Source organism: Orycteropus afer, unplaced genomic scaffold, assembly GCF_000298275.1.
Source record: "Orycteropus afer afer isolate SDZICR_OR568_19922 unplaced genomic scaffold, OryAfe1.0 scaffold00303, whole genome shotgun sequence".
Lineage (NCBI taxonomy): Eukaryota > Metazoa > Chordata > Mammalia > Tubulidentata > Orycteropodidae > Orycteropus > Orycteropus afer.
Genome location: NW_006921890.1, coordinates 2037562 through 2057262, shown reverse-complemented (window position 1 = coordinate 2057262; position 19701 = coordinate 2037562). Strand labels below are relative to the sequence as shown.

The following is a 19701-nucleotide window of genomic DNA, read 5'->3' as shown; positions in this document are numbered from 1 at the left end:
TTGAACCATTAACCTTCCATTAGGTAGCCAAGTGCTTTACCCACTGTGCCACCAGGGCTCATTATCATAAGATTTCTATGATAATAATGGTATGACTATTATAGTACTATAGTATAGTCTATAATATAAGATGTCTCGGAAAATGCACAGCCATAATGCCTCTTAGAAGTGTGGATGGCAAGACTTCATCTTGCTTACTTTGGACATGTCTTCAGGAGGGACTGACCCTTGAAGCAGGACATCATGTTTGGTAATGTAGATGGTCATCAGAAAAGAGGAAGACCCTGAACAAAATGGACTGAATGGTGGCTGTCACAATGGGCTCAAACAGCAATGACTATGAGGATGGCAGGAGCTCTGGTAGCATGGTGCCTAAGGCACTTGACTGATAACCAGAAGGCTGGCGGTTCAAACCCACCAGCCACTCCTCGGAAGGAAGGTTGGGCAATCTACTTCCGTAGTGATATCGCCTCAGAAACCCAAGGAGGGGTCGCTATGAGTCAGGGCCGACTCGACGGCACATAACAACAACAACAACAACAACAACATGAGGATGGCAGAGGACCAGGCAGTGTTTCCTTCTTTTATACATAAAGTTGCATTGAGTTGGAACCAACATGATGGCACCTACTACCACCACCACCAATATAGTGTAATACGACAGTAATACTGTAACAATTCCATGATAACTATGAACATAACTCATAGTAGGTACGAGGAATGTCGGTCTTTCTGTGATGACCACCACTGGAGAGAAAAGTCTGAAGGTGTCGATCAGTGCAAGGGCAGAGGTTGTGTCATTTTACTTGTATAATTCCCACAGAAGCACCAAGACAATAAGTCTTCAGGGATCATTTACTGAATAAAACAAACAAGCAAACTTAGATTGGGTCTTCACGTCTCTCCCATCCCAAGGCTCCTCAAACAAGACTGCACAAATCACCTGGGCTTTCTGTTCAATGCAACTGATTTAGGAGAACCAGGTGGGCTGGGGAAGAGGCCCTTCTGCATTTCTAACCAGCTGCCAGGTGATGCTGATTCCTCTGGTGCCCTGAGCAGACTGACTACCAGGGCATTCCATAATGCATTCTACATAGTTGTTTATATTTAACTTGACGTCTCTGTTTTATTGGTAATTGTAACATATAATCAATGTTTTCTTCCTAAGGAGAGTTGACTGGCAGCAACTTAACTCCTGTGTAACAATGATCAGAATAGCATTCACATCTTGTGTATTTGGGTCTTTCTTTTAATTCTGCACCATGGTAGAAAACTTGCTTTCTACCACCACATCAAGTGTGAGATTATAGTGAAACCAAAGACTGTGTTCAAATTTGAGGCTGGTCCACTGACCACCACCCTATGACCAACACATGTGCTATGTTACATGTAAAAGAAGCATGCCAGGGAACACCATCTTCTTTTTCAGTTTTCACCCTATGTGTTGTGCTGCCAGTTGATGGCCCACATGGTATGCTCTCTTGTCCATATATGCCATGTGGCCAGCTAATGGCCTGCAGGGTGTGCTGCCTTGGCCTCCAGGGATGCCTCCTAGTTGCCCTTTCACCCATTTTCTAACATGGCTGTTCCCATCTTGTGTCTGAAGCCATGTCATATTTGGGTTACCATGATTAAAACTTCTCCTTTTCCCAGCACAAGTGTGTTCTAGGGTCACTTTGAGTGAGAACTGCCTTGATAGTAATGGATTTGTTTTTGGTATTTAGTACACTAATAACTAAATAGACCAGAAGACTGCAGCATGCTTCCACCTTGAGATCCCCCCTTGCCTGTCATACATACACCCTCTCCTATCATTCCAGCTTGCTGTTATCTTGTCCCTGGTGCAACCTCCATGTGGTCCTGTGTCAAGCCATTCTGCAGTTTCTTCTCTGAGGCCGGTGAGTACTAAATTCTGCTTGTTTTCTAGTCTTCCTGCATGAGTCTCATTTCCTCGTGCTGACCTGACACACCATCCAAGACACCCATAATCCCCATTTGGTTGAAATTAAGACAACCATGTGGATTCTGCCCACCTGACCCTCTTTTGTCTCCTCGCTCCCTAACAGCCTAATTCCCTCCTCATGAGACTTCACACCTGACCATCCACCACACCCACAGACCCTTTTTGTGTCAAAATGAAGACAGTATGTTAGATATTTCACATGAGCAAAATGAACAAATGAATCCCAATGTGTTGCACTGACCCTACCTGGTTATGTTTGATGTCTTCAGCAGGCGCACCATATGAGTTCCTATACAAAGTTGAAATCCCAGTATTTTGAGCTGAAAGCAAAAGGGAAAAGAAAATATTAGTAACCCAAGCAAGATTCCACATGAGTAGTCACGGTTATCACGGCACATACTTGATCTAACAACGCTTAGTTTCTGGTGGGCCCTGCCAAGTGGAAGAAATTTCCTGGCCCTGAACCCTTCATTTCACATACAGCCATGAAGAAAGAAGAACAGTTACTCCATAAAATCCCCATGGTGCGTCAGCTTTCTGCCATAACGTGTGTGTTGTAGACAGGGTCAGGGCAGGTGCGGCAAACAGATGGTAATCTTACAAGTTTTATTGTCTTCGTGGCTGGTGGAAGCTGGCAGGTAATAAAAGCTTGTCACCTGCACTGAAGCATGTGGGAATCTTTATCAGCAGCTTACATTTTATCTGAAGAAGGACAAGAATAAATTTCTAATTTGAGTTCACAAAAGTGCTTGATCATATTCCAGGCAGTTCATGTCCCAAAAGCCCAAAGGAGGAGCAGGAGGCATCCATTGTTCTCCCCTTGGCGTCTGGAGGCTACAGCTTTGGAATCCTGTTAGGTGCAGAGCTAGGAACCCCATCTTTGTCTTCTGACTGGTCGCTGGTCTGGTGGAAAGGAAGCAGCTTCCAAAGCCTGGAAAGTAGGGCTTTGCTGCCCATTTCCTCACCTGCAATCTTTGACGCTCATATGATAGGGCCTAGAAGCAGGACCCAGAAAACCATTCCTCCCACAGCTGCTAAATGGTCATGGAGTGAAGGAAGCTTTGCCAGTGGGGTGTAAGACATTCCGGAAATAAGAAGGGCTTGTATTTTGTTTTAGTATCTATGGGATCCATCACCAGTCTGTCAATATGTCATATTGTGGTGGCTCACATATTGCTATGGAGCTATGACACTGGTATTGACATCCATGGTGGATAGGTTTCAGCAGAGCATCTAGACTAAGAAAAACCCAGAAAAGACTTGTGATCTATTTCCTAAAATTAGGCAATGAAAACCCTATGATCACAACAGAATATTGTCTGATATAGGAATGGGCATCATTTCATTCTGTTGTATATGGGGTTGCCGTGAGCTGGAACAGCTAATGACGACATCCCTGGGATAATGAAATTGGATGACACTCCATCTATTGTCTCACAGATCCAAAGTCAATATAAATACAAATCCAGTGTAATCTACCAAGGTCCAAGTTCATTCCATTCATGATAAGTACCTGTTTTGGGTTGAATTGCATCCTCCAAAAAGATATACTGAAGTCCTAACACCTGGTACCTATGACAGTGACCTTCCTTGGAAATAGAGTCTTTGAAAATGTTATTATTTAACATGAAGTCAGACTGGAGTAGGATAAATTCTAATCCCATCTGACTGTGTCCTTAAGTAAGAGGAATACAGGCCAAGAAAGACAGAGAGGGACAAGGACCATGGGAAAATGCATCTACACACCAAGGACATCTAGGGTTACAAGAAGCTGGGAGAGGCAAGAAAAGATCTTCTTCTACAGACTTGGGAGAGAATATGGCCTTGTCTGTACCCTGAATTCAGGTTCCTGGCCTTCAGAACTGTGGTACAATATATTTCTGTTCATTTAAGCCACCCAGTTGATGGTATTTTGTTATGGAAACCCTAGGAAAGTCATCTATTACCTAAAAACGCATATATAATAGCTTTGCAATAAAACTACTGTTGGAAAATTTTGCTTAAGAAGTGAGGGCTATGAGCCACTTTTCAAGTTAAAAAAATAAACACACTGACATGCTCTCTGATCTGAAAGCATACCCCTCCTATCTCTTTATTATTGTGAATACTTCTATCTCTTGCCTGCATCACAGACTCCATGATCTCCTGGCTTCCCATCTGCCTAGCCCTGCTCCACAGTCCATGCCATTCCCAATAGCCAATATGATCATTTTTGTATACAAGTTAGATGATATCACTTCCTCTGCTTATAATTCTCCACTGCACTCCCCACTGTGCTTACTGTAAAACCCAGACTCCCCATCATGGTCTATAATGCCCCCATTATCTAGCCCCTGCCTATCTTTCTGCCACATTGTCTACTCTCCTTCCCATTGTTAATGGAGATCTGCTGTGTGGCTCTCTTCACTTCCTGGAGTATTCTAAGTTGTTTCACTTATGGATGCTGTACTTGGTGATCCCTCTCTGTGCGACTCACTTTGCCCAGACTTTGGACTGGATGCTTCCTCATTAGTGTTGAAATTTTAGCTCAAATGTCTCCTCCTTGCTAACATGAGCTAAAGCAATTTCCTTCCACATTCCATCACCACCATCACCACCACCACCCTCTCTGCTCATTACCTTGTTATTGTCATCAGACTCAGTACCATGTGACTTGTTGATGAATATGTTCCGATTTCTCCCTTGGGTCTCACCTGTCTTCACCTACTAGAGTGGAATCTCCATGAGGTCAGGGATGGCTCTATCTTGTCATCACTGTATGTATCCCTAGAGCCTGAACAGTGTCTGGTCTATAGTGGACACTCATAGATTAGCTGCTTTATTTGCTGTATGAATAAATGGATATGTGAGCCTTTAAAAAAAAAAAATCTACCTTCTGAATTGTAAAATGCTGATGAAAATGTTACTTCAAGGACTAGGTGAAGTTTTGCTTTCTTTCTGTTGTTCAGAATAAAATGCATTTTTTGGGGATAGAAAATTTGTACTAGTATAGTCTTGGCCTCCTTTCCTGCCATGTTTGTGGTTTCAGGGCTAATGATGTTTCCAGTTGGAGTTCTTTCCTCCTGCTCTTTAGCTCCATTCACCTGCTTATAGGTGGCAGTGTATAGAGACTGAACCTGTGTCCCTTGCAGACACATGAAGCAGATGCTTTCACAAATGCTCTATCCTGAGAGTACACTCATTGAGAAATTTTTTTTGAGTAATTTTTCCTTGTACAAGTCCTCAAACTCCCAATGTCCAGCTTAATCCACATTTTGAAGATTACTCACTGCTCTCGATTCAGATCTGACTCATAGCAACCCCTCCTTGGGTTTCCGAGGCAGTATCACTACAGATGTAGATTGCCCAACCTTCCTTCTGCAGAGTAGCTGGTGGGTTTGAACCACCAGCCTTCTGGTTAGCAGTCAAATGCCTTAGGCACTATGCCACCGAGCTCCTATTTTGAAGATTAGGACAGCTTTAAAAGGCCTAAGAGACACACTGACAAATTGGAATATGCCATTTGATGAAAAGGCATTCAGGAAGCTCACATGAGAGGGCAAAATCACCCAAGGGGATTTGAAAGTCAGGCAGCATAGCTGTTTGTATCCCCCAGTCCTCCTTGCATGCTTCTGAACATGTCACGCTGCTAAGCAATCATGAAGAAATGAAATAACCGCCCAAATGGGGCATGCCTGGATGAGCAGCTGACTTTGGCTTTTTGAGAATTCCTTAGTAGCAGAGCAACACTTATGGAGAGAAGGCATTTTCTGAGACTCTGTCTAAGCTGGAAAGAGGATCGTTAAGAGGTGGGTTGGGAGAAGCCTGGAATGCAAACCTAGATGAATCTGAATTTCTACGTGCTAAGTAGAGGAGATGATAACCCCGGCAAGGAACCGATTTCACGTTGTGTTTTCACAGTGAAGTTTCTCATGTTTCTGACATAGCAGAGGTGATGTTTCCTTTGGGGGAATGGACGGAGATCCTCTGAGACCTTAGAAACAAGGAAGGTGGCAGTTTTTCAGATTTGCCTTAATATGCTGAATTTTAAGGGCCCCCTGGTTTTATTCTTGAAAGAGAAAAAAGTACTGTTTTTTGATGCAAAGGCCACACAAAATCTAATTTGCAAATAAAATGTGGAAGGGTGAGTGTTTGCCAAAGTGCTGGAAAGCAGAGGTTGGCAACTCATCCTTTCCTTTCCAACATGCAATGCTGGGTCCCCACTTGCTGGGCTGTGGTTTACTCATCCTATTATAGAAGGCAGTGAACATAGCATCAGCCTGTCTACTTCCGTTTACCATCATTACTTCCACCAGCCTCATCACCACCTCCTCCATCTTCACCACCAGAACCGAGTTCACCACTTCTATTACCACCTCCACCATCACCCTCACCACTACTACCAAGACCATCATTCTCACCCTCACCACCACCACCACAATCACTTTTCTCCACTAACATCACCATCATTACCACACTGCTTCCATCATCACTACCACCGTCACCACCACCACCGTCATCACCAACACCAGCACCATCCTAACCACCACCAAAACCACTAATATCATGACCACCTTGACCACCACCAGCCTCACCACCACCACCACTATTACCACCACCATTGCTGTGATAAAACAACTAACATTTGCACAGCACTTATTGGCTAAAAGGAACTTTCTTACATGAACATTTTATTCAGTAGTGATTTCAGTGCTCTTCTGGGTTTGCTACGTGACTGATGCTACAGTTTTGAATTGTGTTTTTATGCGAGTTAGATTAAAGCTGCTTAAGCCTCTAAACAGGTTTGAAAATTACAAATATTTCAATACTGGAGTGTCAAGATCCTTGGCATTTTCTAGGAAGATTACACATCAGAACCATAGTAGGTTTTATTTTTAATTTCATGAGCAGAGCACAGTCTTATACCACTGGAACACACCTACAGTGCAACACACCCACATTTAAAAGCCTTCTGAATAATACTACCAGGCAGGAGAATGGAAGAGAAAAACTAAACTTGATGATAACGCAGTCGGTTTCACAACTCTTGTAATTACATTCTCAATTTGTCATCCCAGACTAATACTGATATGGCTGCACAGGGGATGCTAACTGAAAAATTAATGGGTCAGGTAAACTGGATGTTACCCCTGCTTCGAAGAAACCAGGGCAAATTAGATTCCTCACCAAATGTCTCAACTCTGGGGACTCAGCTTGCAGAGCCCTAACTTCCTTTGTCCATGTTGTCTACCTGCATGAGAATCATGAGCTCCAGGCCACACAGTGTGCTTGGGGCTCCCATTCAGGAGACATTTCAGGGCTTTGGATGAGATGCTCCCAGTAGGTGCTACATTGGAGGCGTGGCCTGATCTGGGGGTGGGGATCGGAAGCGTCTGTTTATTAGGCCTTGCTTTATTCACTTTTGCAGAATTAAACATGGCCTCAGGGGTAAATACATTTACCATCTGAAAAATGTATCTCAGACTTCCTGGGTCTGGAAGACAGCGTCATAAAATCATCCAACTTGTCTATGTGGATTCCCTGTGGGTCTACAGCTCAATGATATCAGAGAAAATGTCCCCCATGCTTTTCAGTTTCTTCTGATAGGAAGGCCTGGCTGTCTCTATAGGGTTGCATCCTTTGCCCCTCTGTATTGCGAATGACCTAATCTGGCCCTGCTCTATGAAAGCCTTATGTCCTCATGGCCTATCATCGGGAAGGATACATTCTCCATGTCTATGTGGCTAAGAGGGGCATGGAATTCCCCGTTAGGGGTCCTATTGGCTCTGGTAAGATTGCTTCCAAACATAACTCCCTGTAGCAATCCTTCAAGGCCAGCTTCTTAGAGGAGGGGCTGAAGGCAGGAGTGGAGTACCAGGAGGGGCTTTCATTGGGAACAGCAGCTTTTGCCTCAAGGAGAGTTGTTCAGAGTATAAGTTGAATTAAGGTAAAAAGAATTAAGGTCACTAGACCAGTGGAAGAGGCACTCTGGTAGCATAGTGCCTAACACACTTGACTGCTAACCAGAAGGCTGGTGGTTCACACCCACCAGCCATTCCTTGGAAGGAAGGTTGGGCAATCTACTTCCATAGTGGTACCACCTCAGAAACCCAAGGAGGGGTTGCTCTGAGTCGGGTGCGACTCGACGGTACATAACAACAACAACAACAACAACAACAGACCAGGTGGGCAGGGCACGCTGGAGGGGCTTGCAGAGAGCCCACTTATGGTCTTCATGAAGGCCCAGCTGATGAGAAAGGAGATTCAATGGGTGTGACTGGGGCAGGGAGGGATGAAGGGCATAGAAGATCAATGCAGCCCAACGGAAATGGTGGTCCTTGGCTCTAATGAAAGTTCTTGGGATCTGCCACAGTAAGGGGTTGGCATGATTGCAAGAGGAAAAATTCTCACCAGGAGTCTTGGTTTCCCTTAAATCCTCTTGCTATGCTTTGTTTTCTTTCACTTCCTTTTCTTTCCCATCTCTTCCCTTCCCTCTTTCCTTCCTAATGGACAAAGCCTGGAGATGCTCTACCCAGCATTGTGGATTCCTTCTACCCTGGACTATACTGATGCTGACGCCTCTCTCCAATTTGATGGAATATTTGGAGCAGGACAAGCAAGGAAGGGTGAGGTAAAGAAAGACTAAGGAGAAAACCCCTGTTGAGAGCATTTTCTCTTTTAGTTTTTCTCACGAGTAAGATGCTCAATTTTTGTACCATTGGCTTAATTGCCTCATTTCCAATTGCTGGGAACCTTCGCCATTATGCTTTCAGGTGATCTACAAGCTGCTAGGTCCGGCTGAGTTGCAAAGGACAGCTTGAAGCCTGCCGTACCAGTCCTTTGCCCCATACAGATCTAGTGGCCAATTCTGGGAGGAAGTGCCTGCTAAGCTCACCTGTCATGGTGTCTTTCCGGGAAGCGTGTTCTCCTTTAGTTCCATGGTAAGTGGCATTGCTGCCAGTGGATTCATAGTCTGTTTTCCGTTCTTTGAGGCTGATCATTTCCCGAGGTGAGGCTGGGGCACTTGCTAAATAAAGAAATTAGAGGCACAATTTCCATTTCTCATTGAATGCCATATCCATCTCCTCACAAACACCATCAAAGTTGCAAACACTCATGTGTTAACCTATATACATGCACTTCTTGGTCTTTTGGTACATTCGGGTCTTGTCCTCACTTCCTTCCCTCACCCAGTGACATAAGAGGGCATGAGACTTGGAGGCAGATAATTAAGGAATATATCCTAGGGCTTATCTTTATAGAGAAATGTTCTGGTGGGAGCAATACATGCCCAAGGTGTATGGAACAGTTTTAAGAATGAGATTGGTCATAGTTTATTTCTTTTTCTTTCTCTTCTCCTTTCCTTTCCCTCATCCTTCCTCCTCTCCCTCCTAGTTTTTCCCCTCCTTCCTCCCTTTCCTCTAATTAAGATATGTTTCATAGGAGGTATTAATGTGTATTTAAGAATCCCTGATTAAAATAAATGCACTTTGACTTAGATATTGTGTCACCCAGAAACTGCCCTAGGGAAGGTGAGGAAGCAACTTCCCATGTGATGATCTGGGGAGTTGAGAGAACCAATTCCACTCCGATCTTACTCATCAGCCTGCTGGGGTAGGCTTGTGACAGGATGTGAAGAGACCTCCTTTTCTCTGGTAGGGCAACCTTGCTTTAGCCCTTCAGAAGAATGTCCCAATGATTTCTCATCACCATCCCACTTCATAGCTACTTGCTGGCCATTGGACCCAGTGCATGAGCTCAGCTATCCTTCTGTGCCCTGCTTCCTGAAATGATGAGCTATAATTTTTAGACTTCCCTAACAATCTGGTACCAGAATAGAAGAAAAGCTCGACTGGAAGAAAAGGAAGCACATGAAAAGAGGTTTAGTCTGAAAAATCAAATGGATTGGGTGGCAACTACACAGCCTTACCAGTGAAGAGATGTGTTGGAAGAAACAGAGCTGAATCTATGATACAGCCATAAATAGGGTGTGTACTGATAACGAGGCCACTAGCTGGGGAGCCTATCATGTCAGCTGTCCTCATACCGACCTTCTTGCTCCTAAATGCCACTCACATTCAGAACTTCATCAACTGTACCCAACTCAACATGTGCTCAGGTACAGAACCCTCTTCCCCAAGCCTTCCCCAGATTCCTTGACCCCACAGCAGTGCTTCCCAGACATGCTGAACCAGAAGACTCATCTGGGAATGTAGACATGCCAGGAATGCACAGAGGCCTGGGCTTTGAGTCAGAATTTTCATGTGTGAGGCCTAGGAATTTATATTTAATCAGTATACCTGGTAATTATGAAGACTAAGAATTGGAAGGAGCCCTGGTGGTGCAGCGGATAAGCGCTCTGCTGCTAACTGAAAGGTAGGCAGCTCAAACCCAGCTGCTCTTTGGGAGATAGATCTGGTGGTGTGCTTCTGTACAGATTACAGCCTAGAAAACCCTCTGGGGCTGTTCTACTCGACAGGGTCTCTTACCAGTTGGAATTGACTCCATGGCACTGTACCCAAAACGACAACCACAGGAATCTTGGGATACTCTGATTTTGGGGACACACTTTCCTTTGCTAGTGTCTGAGCTCCTCCCTGGTCAGGTCTCAGTTCACCGTCCAGCTTATCTTTCACAGCCTCTGCAGGAGTCTACAGCTCCAGGCTCCTAGGCCTGCTTGTTCCCTGAGAGGGATTTGATTCACTTTGTTCCCAGTAAGGCATTTGATTCACTCTGTCAAGCTTAGCATCTCCTAGATGTAAATCTATATGCTAGATACCCAGGAAGGAACCCTGGTGGCACAATAGTCAAGTCCTCAGCTTCTAATCAAGAGGTCTGTGGTCTGAATCCACCAGGGACTCTGACCTTGAGGCAATTCTAGTCATTTCTACTGGTCACTATGAGTTAGAATTGACTCAATGGCACCCAACAACAGACACCCAGGAGACAAGACCTGAATCATGCTGCCATTTCTGAATTTAACTCTCCATCAGGGATGGAAATACCAAAAAAAGAAAAGAAAAGAAAGAAAGAAAACCCACTGTCATCGAATCAGTTTTGACTCATAGAGACCTCCATTGGGTTTCTGAGGTGGTAAATCTTTACGGAAGTAGAATGCCCAGCCTTCTTTCCATGGAGTGGCTGGTGGGTTTGAACCGCCAACCTTCCGGTTAGCAGTTAAATGCCTTGGGCACTACACCACCAGAGCTTCTTTTGGTGGGAATAGATGTGCAAAGAACCCTAGAGGAAGAGGGAGAGGGCAGTAAGTGCTCAGTAAGTCACAGCTGAGCTTGAAAGCAGGGCTTGGAACTTGTTCATTCCAGTTTGAACTCTTGCTGAGAATTTGCATTTCCACTCCAGAAATACTGAATCAGAATGTACATTTTAACAAGATTCTCCAGTTCTCAAAACGATCCAAACAAAATCCAGGCTCACTACTTAGTCCTTGAAGTCTTCTGAGTTTTCCAATCCTGACTGCCCAGGAGAATTAACTGTCTGGAAGACTTTGAAATATAATGACACTTTAGATCCATTCCTAACTTGTTGGGCCCAGATCTCTGGGCATCAACCCATAGGCAGCTAGGGAAAAGAACCACATCAATTCAGATACCTTGTGGCTTTCATCACTGCAGATAAACCTCGAAGCACAATGGTGGGGACCAGTGTCTTAGCTCCCTGCCGCCTAGTGAGCCTTTGCATGTGGAGAAGAGAAGGCCAAAGCTTTGATTTTAGGGATGAGCATCACTGGTCAGCGGCGAGGACAGAAAGTTGTAAGACGTGGTCCATCTCTGTTCTCAATGGAGTAGGTGCAGGGAAGGGAGAGAGTGAGGGGGCTCAGAGGGGATGAGCGGGGCAGCCACTGCAACTAGAATTGGGATTCTAGTGCTTCACAGGGGGCCTTTGCAAGAATAACTGATTCCTTCCCCAGGCCCCAGGCTCCACTGTTACTGGAGGGGGGAGGTCCAGGCCTACCTGCCACCCAGGTCTTATTCACATCTCCTACCTTCTGCCCCCTCCTTTCTCTCCTGCTCACTGTCTTGCTTCTTCCAGGAAACTCCCTTCTTCAATCCTTGCTCTTTTCCTTCTGGGTCTTCTCACATAAAGACTAGCTTTTATGAAGTACTGTCAGACTCTCATGAAAGGACAGTATTTTGGAGTCTCTTGACCAAGGCTTTTCAAATTAGAATCTAATATTGCATGATGATGGTGCTTAGTAAATGACCTCGAGTGGGTCATTATCTCTGGAGACCTCATGGACAGTGGGCTCTGAGTCTCCAGCTCTGGGAAAAATAAATCACCTGAACAAGCTTCCGTTAGGTGGCTTCCTTGTGCCCAGCCTAGGAAACGCCAAGGCAAGGCTCTATCTGAGCCACTAGACGGCAACAGCCCTAACCGCTCCTAATGGAGCATGTTCTCCCCTCCCACTGCCATCTAACCTACTATGTCATTTCATCTTCACCACAAAGATTGGTTTGCTGTAGTTCTTAACAATCAGAGCTTTTAAGGAAACAATCTACTTGTGCTTTACCAACTCAACACTCTTCATCTATTGCAGTTTTTTGTTTGTTTGTTAGTTTGATGTTGTTAGGTGTTGTTGAGTTAGTTCCAACTCACAGGAACCCAAAGTATGTACAACAGAATTCAACTAGAATTACAGAGAGGAGCCTCGGTGGTGCAAGGGGTAAGTGCTTGGCTGTTAACTGAAAGGTTGGTGATTTGAACTCACCTAGCGGCTCTGTGGGAGAAAGACCTGGCAATCCACTCTTGTAAAAATTACGGCCAGGAAAACTGCATAGGACAGTTTGACTCTGTTGTGTAGGGTTGCTATAAGTTGGAATCAATGTGATGGCACCTAACAACAACAGAATTATGGAAATAAATGGAATAAGCTATCTTCTCAATTTTCAGATAGGGGACATTTCCTCAGTCACTCAGGGGACAAGAGTCTAGTGTTGACTTAATGTTCTAAGCAATAAGAACACACTGAAATACAAGCCTTTATGTGGCTGGGAGAGAGTAATTTATTTCTGTCAAGTGCCCCCCATTCATTTCTGATTTTTTTCATCACTCAGACAGTAAAGTCTGGTGTAAAGTTTTATGACAAACCTCAAGGGCAGAAAGGCCACTTTGCTGGGGAACATTCTCTACCATGCTCCCCAAGACTCAGTTTCAGAAAATAGGTTTTCCTCAGCAGGGGGAGGGGAGGGGGGAGAAGGGAGAACGCTTCTAATGAAAGCTCATATAGGTAGGTGTGCAGGGGTGTGTGCATGCACATGCGCGTGTATAATTACCCATCCTTCACTCTCAGAACAAAAATAAAAAAGCAGAACAGATTTCTTAAAAATTGATGCTTTGAGTAAACAACTATAAAACCTATGCCACTTGCATTACCAAATGAGGGCTTCATAGTTTAATTTTCTTCTCTAATCTTTGGCATTACTTAACATGACAAAGAGGCTATAAAAATAAAATATATTTTATAAGTAAGTAAAAGAAGGAAATTCAACATTTAAGCAATAACCCAAAACTAAATCCACTGCCACTGAGTCGATTCTGACTCATAGCAACCTATAGGACACAGGTTTTCTAAGACATAAATCTTTACGGAAGCAGAATGCCTTCTTTCTCCTGTGGAGCATCTGGCAGGCTTGAACCACTGATCTTTTGGTTAGTAGCTAAGTACTTGAACTGCTGCTCTACTAATGCTCCTTTTAAGCAATAGAAATGTGATAAAATTAGATCAAAATTAAAATGCCATAAGAGGGTTGGTTGTAATAAGAATGTATCGACTATATATCTGTTGGTTTACTGCTGTTGTTGAGTGCCACTGAGCCGGTTCCAATGCTCAGTGACCTCGTGAACAATAGAACCAAACATCATCTGGCCCCGTGCCATCCTCTCAGTCATTGCTATGCTTGAGCCCATTGCTGCAGCCATTGTATCAATCCATCTTGTCAAGGGTTTTCCCATTTCTCCTTTGTTTATAGGTCATGGCAAAAAGCTAATCAGATCTGGACAAGCCATGAAATCCTCAGTGTTAGGTTTCGAATGTGTGTCAAACTAAAGGAAGAAACAGCACACCTGCTCTCCACCACTCTGGTGGTGTTGGGTGCCATCGAGTCAATGCCAACTCCTAGTGACCCACATGACAGAGTAGAACTGCCCCATAGTGTTTTCCTGACTGTCATCTTTATGGGAGCTGGTCACCCGGTCTTTCTCCCACGGAGCACTGACGTTCTGGTTCATAGCTGAGCACCTAACAACGGTGCCACCAGAGCTCCTTCCTACTCTTTTACCTGAATGACAATAAATAAAATGCAACTCAAGCAATTTGGAATTGGCAAAACATCCACTGAATGCCTTGATCTGCAAACACGTGGTGGTTTTCTTTATATTTTCACTGAACCCAGATCCAGCTGATGTGGGGACTCCTAAGAACTTGTTAGGGATATGTGGACACTTCTGAGTCTGTGTGGGTTGTTGTTGTTGTGTGCTCTTGAGTCGATTCAAACTCACAGCGACCCACATGAAAGAGCGGAACTGCATCATAGGGTTTTCTAGGCTGTAATCTTTACGGGAGCAGATTGCTAGATCTTCCTCCCAAGGAACCGCTGATAGATTTGAACCTCTGACAATTCTATCAGCAGTTGAGCACTTAACTGTTGGGCCACCAGGACTCCTTGAGACTCTGTACATGTGATACAAAATCACCACTGCAATAACAGGAAAGCAGACTCATTTCATATTTCCAGCCAACGTCTGGCTTGGGACCCCTCTTCTCTGTGGGGTCAGGTAAGGGGCTGGGACTGTGAGCCCGGGCTAGGGGCCTGACCACCCCCACATCCTCTTACCTGAGCGGTTATTGGGAGACACGCGCACCGGGGAGATGGAGGGCGTGCGGGAGGAGGAGTAGGGCCTTTGCCGATCCCGCTCGATGGTGGAAGATGAAGCGACAAAGTGATATTGTGACCATCCATCCTGCAAAAGACAGCACCCCTGGTAAGTGGGGAAGGCAGGCCCATTTTTCACCTCCTGACATTCTGAAGTTGCAAGCATTTGAATTTGCAAAACATTTGGCAGTATGTCAAAAGGGATCACAGAGCCCGGCACCATTGCCAAGGTGAACAGAGGCAGGTGTGGGTTAAGACACACCTCCTGTGCCAAACAGCCTAACAGGGCGGGCAGCTTTTAGTGCAGCTTTTGTTCCCAAATGCTGACTGAATGTTCTCTTTGCAAATTTGCTTTGGCCAGATGCTTTTATTTAAATGAAAAGGTGATGTTTTGAATGCCAGATGACCCTGAAACTGTCTATCCTGTGCCTCACTGGCTCCAGTTCTATCGGCCCCCTTTGCAAACTCCCAGCGCTCTTCCAAAACTGTTGACTCTATTCCTAGGACCAACCTGTGAGCCGGCAGAAAGTGAGCAGCATCCTCCCATACCATTTCTCTTTTTCACATTGCTTCGAACCTCCTTCTCTGCCCCCAAATGCCCATCCCACCCATCTCTGGACCCCTGGAGTGACTGTCGCCAAGTCCTCACACCAACAGGTACGGGCTGTGGTTTGTTCTGAGAATTCTGCATTCCGATTTAGAACACAGAAAGAATGCATCTTACGAATCTCTCACTTATCTTCTGAGATCCAGTACATATATTAAAGGCACATTTACTGTATTTCATTATGAAAACCATACAGATACAGTTGGGAGCATTTTGTGTATTTAGAAAGTACAAAGAAGAAATAAACACGACCACAAACCTCAACCCCCAGAGAGAGCACAATTACCATGCCACCGCATCTCCTCCCAGTCAGTTTTCTTTTTAATTCATTTTATTTCTATCAATGTAGTATGTCAAACAGCACTGATATAATAAAGAAGTGCAGACACCTGCCCCACTCCCAAGTCCTGGTTAATAGAGACAACCATTTTCAGCTCTTTCACCTGTTTGTTTTTCTAATGCTATTGAGACTTTTAAGGGACCCAGTGCTCAAAAAAAGGTTGGAAGCATAAATAGATGGAAGTTATTACATCAAAAACTTCAGTATTTAAATAAGAACACATTAGAATATTTGTATCAGTTTGTTTATCTAATTTTCATCATATATCTGGTTTATTTGATTAGTAGAATAAAATAAAGCCAAAATAGAAGGACACTATTTTAGAATATGTTGCTGTTGTTAGCTGCTATCTTGTTGACCCCTGATTCATGGTGGACCCTATGAACAACACAATCGGACCACTGTGATCCATTCCATTTTCATCTGGCTGAGTTTTGGAAGTAGACTGACAGCCCTTTCTTCCTCCATCTTAGTCTAGAAGCTCTGCTGAAACCAATCAGGTGAGTGGTTGGCTGCGTTTAAAGTGCACTGGTCAGAAATCAAACCTGGGTGTCCTCATCAAAGGCAAGAACTCTGCCACTGAACCACCATTGTCCTCTTAGAAGACATTACCTAGCACTAATTGAGCACTGGCTGTATATAAGATTCTTTCAGCCATCTCAGGAGTTGGATCTTCTCATTGTACACATTTTATAGATAAGAAAATTGAGCCTTCCAAAGTTAACAGGTCGCCTGAAGTCAAACAGTAAGCAAATGAAAAACATAATGTTTGGGGTATATTGGGTTAGAGAAGCCCATCAAACATGAAAGTAGAGGATGCAGAACAAATTCAAATCTATGAATGAGGATCTCAGGGGCAAGGTTAGGGTTAGAGAGAAAATTTTGGAGGTTAGCATATAGGTATTATCCAAAACAGAGCATGGATGGAAATCTTCTAAGTGAATGTGGATAAAGGAGAGCAGAAGGGAGATGACAGAGTCTTGGGACGCTCCAATATCTAGAGGTCACACCGAGAAGGAGTAGCTTCAGAAGACATGAGAAGGAACAAAGTGACCTGGAGGGAAACAGACAAGAGAGAAACGAGGTGCACAAAGAAGAAGAAAGGGGGTATATGAATAAAATAAGGACTGAAAACTGACCACTGGGTTTGGAAACATGGATATCATCAAGATTGGGACAAATGCTCTTTCTGTGGTATGGCAGGTAAAGTGTAACTACAGTGGATCCAAATGATGAGAAATGATGAGGACAGATAGCCCTTAGCAAAGTTGTATTAAATGGGGCAGCAGCTTGGAAAGAGTGAGCGACCAGAAGATACTTTGTTATATGTTACCTGGGAGACACTGCAGCAATTTGTATGCTGATCGATGGTGCAACAGTAACCAAAAAGCAAAACTAGTTGCTGTTGAGTCAGTTCTGACTCATGGAGACCCCATGTGTTTCAGAATAGAACTGAACATAGGGTTTTCAATGGCAGTGACTTTTTTGAAGTAAATTCTCTTGGTAGATTTGAATCACTAACCTTTTAGTAGCTGAACACTTAACTGTTTGGGAGCTCTGGTGGCGTAGTGCCTAAGGCATTTGACTGCTAACCAGAAGGCTGCCAGTTCAAACCCACCAGCCACTCCTCAGAAGGAAGATGAGGCAATCTACTTCCGTAGTGGTACTGCCTCAGAAACCCAAGGAGGGGTCACTATGATCGGGTCTGACTCGACAGCATATAACAACAACAACAACAAACGTGTTGGGAGATTTGATGCGATGTAGAAGAGGAATCACCATCCATCTGTCAGTTTGCTGTACTGTGATGGGTTACATGTTGCTGTGGTGCTGGAAGCCATGGCACCCATATTTCAAATACCAGCAGGATCAACCACGGTGGACAAGTTTCATCGGAGTTTCTAGACTAAGAGAGACTAGGAAGGAGGACCTGGCAAACTACTTGAGAGAAAAATGGCTAGTGAAAATTTTACGAATAGAAGTGGAACACTGTCTGATTTTTACCAATGTCTGTAGTCTGAAATCGATCAAACATTTAATCAAGATACATTAATAATTATTGGTGATTGAAATGTGAAAGTTGGAAACAAAGAAGAAGGATGGGTAGGTGGAAAATATGGCCTTAGTGCCAGAAGATAAGTCCCTCAGGCTGGAAGGTAGTCAAAATACAACTGGAGAAGAGCTGCTTCTTCAAAGTAGAACTGGTCTAAATGACGTGGATCTTCATCTGTGGATGTGGTACTACTCAAAATGAGAAGAAACAGCTTCACACATCCATTAAGAATAGGAATGTGGCATGTATAAAGTATGAATCTAGGAAAATTGGCAGCATCAAAAATGAAATAGAATGCATAAAAATCAAAATCCTAGGCATTAATGAGGTGAATTGGACTGGCATTGGCCATTTTGAATCACACAATCATATATAATCTACTATACTGGGAATGACAAATTGAAGAGGAATGGTGTTGCATTCATTATTCACAAGAACATTTCAGTATCTATCCTGAAGTATAACACTGTCAGTGATAGGACAATAGCCATACACCTTCAAGGAAAACCAATTAATGCAACTATTATTCAAACTTACACACCAACCACTAATGCCAAAGATGAAGAACGTGAAGATTTTTACGAATGTCTGTAGTCTGAAACTGATCAAATATTTAATCAAGATACATTGATAATGACTGGTGATTGAAATGTGAAAGTTGGAAACAAAGAAGAAGGATGGGTAGGTGGAAAATATGACCTTAGTGACAGAAATGATACTGATGATCATTCCACAGCATAAGCAATGACTATACATGTGGACTTCGCCAGATGGAATACACAAAAATCAAATTGATTACATTTGTGGAAAGAGGCAATGGAAAAGCTCAATATCATCAGTCAGAACAAGGTCAGGGTCTCACTGTGAAACAGACCATCAATTGCTCATATACAAGTTCAAGGTGAAGCTGAAAAAAATTAAAACAAGTCTACAAGAGCCAAAGTACAACCTTTAGTGTATTCTATCTGCATTTAAATACCATCTCAAGAAAAAATCTAATTTATTGAACACTAATAACAGATGAGTTGTGGGATGACATCAAGGATATCATCCATGAAGAAAGGAAAAGGTCATTAAAAAGACAGCACACAAAAGACAAAAATGGAAGTCAGAAGAGATTCTGAAACTTGCTGTTGAATGTAGAGTAGCTAAAGTAAATGGAAGAATTAATTAAGTGAAAGAGCTATACAGGAAATTTCAAAGTGTGGCTTGATAAGTATTATGATGAAATGTGGAAAGACCTGGAGTTAGAAAACCAAAAGGGAAGAACATGCTCACACATTTCTCAAGCTGAAAGAACTGAAGAAAAAAGTTAAGCCTTGAGTTGCAACCTGAAGGATTCTATGGGCAAAGTATTGAATGATGCAAAGATGTGACTTGGAGGACTAAAGTTTGCCTAAACTAAGCAATTGAATTTTAATTACCTCATATGTGTATGAAAGTTGGCAATGAATAAGGATGACTTGAAGAAGTGATGCATTTGAATTATGGTGTTGGTGAAGAATATGAAATACACTGTGGATGCCAGGGATATCATTGCTGATGTCAGATGGATCTTGGCTCAAAGCAAATAATACTAGAAAGATGTTTACTTGTGTTTTATTGACTATGCAAAAGCATCAATGTGTGGATCATAACAAATTATGGATAACACTGAGAAGAATGGAAATTCCAGAACACTTCATTGTACTCATGAGGAACCGTACACAGACCAAGAGGCTGTCGTTCAAACAGAACAAGGGGACACTGCATAGTTTAAAATCAAGAAGGGAGTGCAACAGGGTTGAATCCTTTCACCATACTTATTCAATCTGTATGTTGGACAACTTATCCGAGAAGCTGGACTATATGAAGAGGAATGTGGCATCA

The 19701-nt window shown here is 43.4% G+C and overlaps 1 protein-coding gene across 1 annotated transcript in view; it reads right to left on the bottom strand.

Moving 5' to 3' along the window:
• Window positions 1-19701, bottom strand: part of CTNND2 (catenin delta 2) — a 1230080-nt gene that overhangs the window by 7949 nt on the left and 1202430 nt on the right. The window contains exons 21-23 of the mRNA XM_042782401.1: window positions 14794-14920; window positions 8838-8969; window positions 2210-2283 (exon numbers count right to left, since the gene is read on the bottom strand). Of these exons, the coding sequence (XP_042638335.1) occupies window positions 2210-2283; window positions 8838-8969; window positions 14794-14920 (333 nt within the window). The remainder of the gene's footprint in view (window positions 1-2209; window positions 2284-8837; window positions 8970-14793; window positions 14921-19701) is intronic.